The 5,860-nt window shown below is 34.0% G+C and overlaps 1 protein-coding gene across 1 annotated transcript; it reads right to left on the bottom strand.

Moving 5' to 3' along the window:
• Positions 1 to 218: 218 nt before the first annotated feature.
• Positions 219 to 3,942, bottom strand: LOC127831578 (uncharacterized). The gene is made up of 3 exons (XM_052356558.1): positions 3,896 to 3,942; positions 875 to 1,100; positions 219 to 353 (listed from the first exon to the last, which is right to left on the bottom strand). Exons 1-3 carry the CDS (start codon positions 3,940 to 3,942, stop codon positions 219 to 221), a joined length of 408 nt encoding a protein of 135 aa, XP_052212518.1.
• Between the last annotated feature and the right edge of the window lie 1,918 nt (positions 3,943 to 5,860).

Genomic DNA, 5,860 nt, shown 5'->3' with positions numbered 1-5,860 from the left:
TTGTTTTCATTGAGAAAAGGACAATTAAAACCCCGAGCTTTATTGTTCTATGTGTGTATGCTGTTTCGAATTGTGCTGTTTTGTACTGTTTTTGTCATTGGTCACTTGCCTTAACTAAAGGACCAACTTATTGTAAATAATGAGAATGCAATACTGCTCCAGCAGCTGGAGTTTTACTTCTTTATACAGTATATAATTGTCAAGTTTTCGGATTGGTTCTATATACTACACATCCCTTTCTTCATGTGGTAACAAATGAGGCGAACACGGTTTTCCCAAGCTTGTTCGTGCTCCTCTGTCCATATATGCTGTAGGTGAGGCTTTGTTGAGCTAATAAACTGTGTACCCATCAGCTGAAATGGTGAATACAGGGATACGAAAGGCGGTGTTTCTTCTCAATCGTAATAGAATGTACGTTCTGACCTGTGAAATGTGGTTTTAACGGATGAAATGGAACTGCAGAATATATCTGCTAAGACAGTAGCTTCAAAATAAAAATAACATGAACACAAATTGATCGCATGTGATTTTGTTCAAAAGCAATTTACATAATTATGACATGTACAGCCAAAATGTTTACTATCAAATATACCATAGATGTCATTTAATTAACAACATTTAATTGGTTTGGTCAAAATAATTTGACAAAAGTATCAGGTTAATGGAACTTAATGAATATTTTGTATTATTATTTACATTCAACATAGAATGTCATGAAGTATACAATATGGTTTGATTATGGTCTCAATGATATTATTTGACCCGTAGTTTTTGACAACAACACACACAAACATATTTTTCTCTATATGGTCTGTTTACAGTGTTTCCTCTTATTCTTGAAGACATTCCATATACCAAATTATGTAACACTTACATCTAATAATTCTATCTTGACAGAGTAGTTCTTGTGAAGTATACCCAACTCAGTCATGAGTTCCCGCAGTCTCTCGCGGACGTCGAGTCTAGTAACGCATTTATCCACGGTTCCAATTACCCGAAGGGGACGCTTTCGTATGCTTGCGTTGTACTCAAGTTCGGACGTGTTGTTTGCGCGGAAAGACATGAAGGCATCATGGACCTCTGAGTGCGTCTCAAACAAACTGAAAACACACATGTTAACGTGTTATATATAATGCAATTTTAGAGATAATTTACCACCAGTGTCATTTGTTTTTAAGTACTAAATACTGATTGATAAAAGTTTTCGCTGTCTTTTTGCAAAGAGAAAACATGAGACTCCATATACAATGTTTTGATAAATATTTGTGTAGTCTGTTATATAATTTAATTCAACAAAAATAAAATAAAAAGGGCAATGCATGCTACAGATCACTTACACACAAACACACACAATAATTGCATAGTTAAAATGTCTGCCAAGCGTACTTGTTTACTGATTTAAGCTTTATATGCCTCCTCGTGTATATAATACTATATATGAGTTAATTTTTGAAGTGCATGTATTTAAACAGTATATATCAACAGATATTCGTCTGATACATGTACTCAATAATTGTGACTATGTATGTCCGAATATCTTAAATGATGTTTGTCTTTATTTGCAGTTGACATTGAGTTTTACATGATATATTCGCAAGCGTATTTTGCTTACAAGTGTACCGGAGCGCCACACACGGGTCATTTTTTATAATCGAGTAAAAACTGGTGTAGCTTTTGCGCCATGATTTGCAATTAAACCAGTGATTCTTCATATACAGTTTTGACTGTGAGTAACATTATAGTTGGCGTTTGAGCTTCATGCATTTTCTAATTTGTGTCATCACTGATATACCCAATTTAGTATTGGTACAACATATTAATGGACCAAAATTATATAATGAATTTAATACAATATATCTTCATAAACAGCAATATTGCGCTGCAATTTTTAATTTCATACTTTTCAGTACAAACACAATATTTCAGAGAAAGCTTTAATGCAAATTCGATCAAAGGTGTTTGTAAACAACGATGATTTAGTTACAATTATAATGTATTGATTACCTTTAATTGCAACAAAATAAACGTAGCAATAAGCAAGATTACTCAACAATTAGTAAATAGGTTATGGCACATAAAATACCAAAGATGTTCAACTTTCTGAAGAAAGCACCAAAATCGGTATGAAGCTTATTTAATACACCCTTAATAAAATAAGACGTGAGGACACGCTCTATCTGTCCGGGAACATACTTTTAAACCAATTTCAAAAAGGGAGGTAAAAACGGCTTTTCTGAGATAGAGATTTTCCTGAAATTGCTAAATGTCACAATTATTGTGTTAAAACGATCTAAATGTTAAAATAATACAATATCATGCATGCGAGGTGAGTGAACTGTTGAAATTGTATGGGTATTCATTGATGCATTACATGATAATCCTCCAAATTCGTACTTGAAAGGGGAGATTATAAGTACATTCCCTTTAGTACATATACAAACTTGAATAACATTAGAAGTAAATATATTTAATACCTGTTTCATATAGTATTTACCTTCATTTCAAATCTATAGTTAGATCATTATATTAAACCTTATCATGTCAGGCTAATAGGTATCAAAGAGATAATATTAATTAACTAAAGCACATTTTAATAAAGAGCATCGTGCTTGTATTTGAATGATGGATTAAATTATAAAGAACAGAACAGAACATGTCCATAGATCATTATTGAATTAAATAACATATTAATTAATGTTAATTAAACTATGTATTGGAAAGTATATACATATATGCGAAGATATATGCGAAGAGTATGCAATGATCTCAGAGCATAATTATAATTATATGTTATATACAGTTATAATAAAGATATCAAATTATTCAGAAGTAAACAATTGGATTTTCCTTACTTTTTCAATGTACATCTATTAATGTTCATATAAACAAGTTGAGATAGCATAAATAGTATGCAACATAAATTTTATAGACTTCTTGTCAATTTATAATAATATAATGATAAGCTGCTATTTACATGCATATTTAGTATTGTCATGATTGTAACCCAAACTATCCTAGCAAGGAAATTTCATGAAAAAAACATAATTTTTTACACCAAATACCAACGTCACCTTTGTAAATCCCATAACAAATGCTCATAATATACATATGCTACTAAGCAGTAAGTTAAAAAAACATTTGTTTAACAATCAACTTTTCAGCAATTATCCACATGAGTATCCAGCATGATATTTGGTAGTGGAGTGTTGAACTGGACTTAAATTATATAATTAAATGAATTAATAAGATCTAGTCTCCTGTGGTTGATATATATTCAATACCAAAAACGTCAAATGTAAAGTACACTTGTCAGAGATAACACCTGGGTTTTTTTTTTTTCGCCAAGCAGGCTGTTGTCAGCCTGACAGGGGAGTGTGCTTTATGACCACAGAACAGTTAACACTAATTAGTTCTGCTGATGACCAATGGCTAAAATTTCGCTGTTCTGGGAATAACTTGCGGTGATTTGTAAACATGTTTCAATGCAAACTTCACTGACTGTTTTCCATGGATTTAAAGATGATCAGGTAATAATATTTCTTTCTATTGTTTTGTTTAGTGAAGGATTGGACTATTGTTTAAGAATCTAACACTAAAATAATTGACATTGATAGACAAATAGTATTTACAACGATCTAAGTGACAAAAGCTAGGGTTTCGATGATTAAGTAAATTTGATGCAAGTGTTGGCCATGTAATAAATTAACATTATTTTAAATGTATAGCAGTTATATTTGTTATTTGAGTACCTATATGAAAATTTAAAAATAGTTTAAAACGAAGGCTAAGCTTAATCATTGGGTTCTAGAAATTATGTACAGTCTAGGTATAAATCTAAAGAAATGACATATCTCCATACGTCAAATAAAAGTGTGTTGCTTTCAGAATATCTAACCTTGCCTGTTGGCTGTGGGGCTTACTTACAATATGGATGTAGTTCATCTGATATAACTAACAATCATAATATTCATGGCTAAAACGGTCACACTTGCAAGTTTGTCTGGACCTTCAGAGGTACCCGAAGAAAAGGTGCCTACCGACTGGAAGTTGTGTTTATTTTGCCAGTTTAAGACAAACGAACCTCTCACCGACCCAACAAATAAGCATGAGAAATTATATGATACTAATAAGACTTATCAAGAGTTAGCAAGAAGAATCCAGACATTATCTTATCTTAATGCCTTTCTGTCTTATGTAGATGTAAACAGAATGGATAACGGTGATGGCATTGAGGCAACTTTAGTAATAAATAAAGCAAAGTGGCATACAATTTGTTATGCAGCATGCGACAGCAAAAAGGTTGAAAGGGATCTGAAGAAAAGAAAGCTTCAAACATGTTATCAGTTGTCAAATATGAGTCCAGTTAAGCAGACCTACTGAAGTGTCTAGAAAGAGAAGCGGAATCGCCAGAGATGAGTCCTCCTGTAGAGGTTAGCATAATAGAGGGTGCTGCCATTGTTCAGTCCCTGGATCCCAACAGGTCAGACAAGAGAGTTCTAACGTTCAATGAGTATGCATTGAAGCTTGTATTACCTTATATATCTAAGCAGCTAATGTCAGTCGACAGGATCGATGTAGTATGGGATACATACAGACCCGACAGCCTCAAAGTACGTACTAGAAACAGTCGATGGACAGACGATAAAATCAGAGTAAACGGATCGACTCGAATTCCTGCTAACTGGAAATCATTCTTAAGGGTTGATGAAAACAAAACAACGCTTTACGAGTTTCTGGCAACACAAACTTGTCTTTTGAAAACACCACAAGGGATGGTGGTTCTGACCACTTTTAGAGAGAATGTTTTAGCTGCTAGCACAAGCACTGAGCCAGTGGAACAAGATATCAGCAATATCCAGTCTTGCAACCATGAGGAAGCTGATTCTCGTATGATTTTGCATAGTGTGGATGCGTATAAACAAGGCTACAAGCGAGTAATGCTTCATGCAACTGACACAGATGTCTTATTGCTAACGATTTGCACCATCAGTCAGTTTGAAAATTGTGAACTGTGGCTAGCATTTGGACACGCCAAACATTTCAGGTACATACAACCTCATTTGATAGCCACTAGTCTTAGCAAAGATGTTTTGTTTGGCCTTTTATTTCTTCATGCATTGTCAGGATGCGATACCGTCTCTGCATGTGCAGGCATTGGCAAAAAGACAGCATTCACGCTATTCATTTCGCTCACTCATCTTTTTCCAGTATTTAAACGGTTGTCAAGTCCCTTACTTTCAGTGACAGATGAGGATTTCAAAGTTGTGGAACGATACATTATCTAATTGTACAGCAAAACCTCATCCCATGCATCTGTAAATGAAGCTAGGAAGCATCTCTTTTCTCAAGGAAATAGACATATTGTCCAGCATGTTAATAGGGCTGTGTATCAAGCCGGTCACGTTTGGGGTCAAGCCATGATTGCGAATCCTGAGTTGCCTAATCCTAGTGTCTGGGGATGGATCAAGAACAATGACACTTGGGTGCCATTCTGGAGTTCTCTTCCGGAAGCTTCTAAGAGCTGTAGAGAGCTTATCAAATGGTACTGTAAAAACACCTGCTCTGGTAGATGTAAATGCATCAAGGCAAATTTACTCTGTACACAGTTGTGCCATTGCGAAGGCCTTTGTGTAAGATATTAAGATACTTGCATAATACGAGTATATACCAAAAATATTAGATCTATTTAAGTATACATTCTATTATAAATAGGTTTATATGATATGAATACATGACATCAGTACGAATTACTGCTGTATACTAATGGAATTATCTATAGTACATTTCATGATATGTTTAGATAATACCGGTATACATGAAAAACCAATAATAGGGCCGCATTCCGAGTTTTAATCTACTG

Source organism: Dreissena polymorpha, chromosome 5 (assembly GCF_020536995.1).
Source record: "Dreissena polymorpha isolate Duluth1 chromosome 5, UMN_Dpol_1.0, whole genome shotgun sequence".
Taxonomy (NCBI): Eukaryota; Metazoa; Mollusca; class Bivalvia; order Myida; family Dreissenidae; genus Dreissena; species Dreissena polymorpha.
The sequence above is the reverse complement of the archived record's forward strand: the minus strand, read 5'-3'. Positions and strand labels throughout refer to the sequence as shown.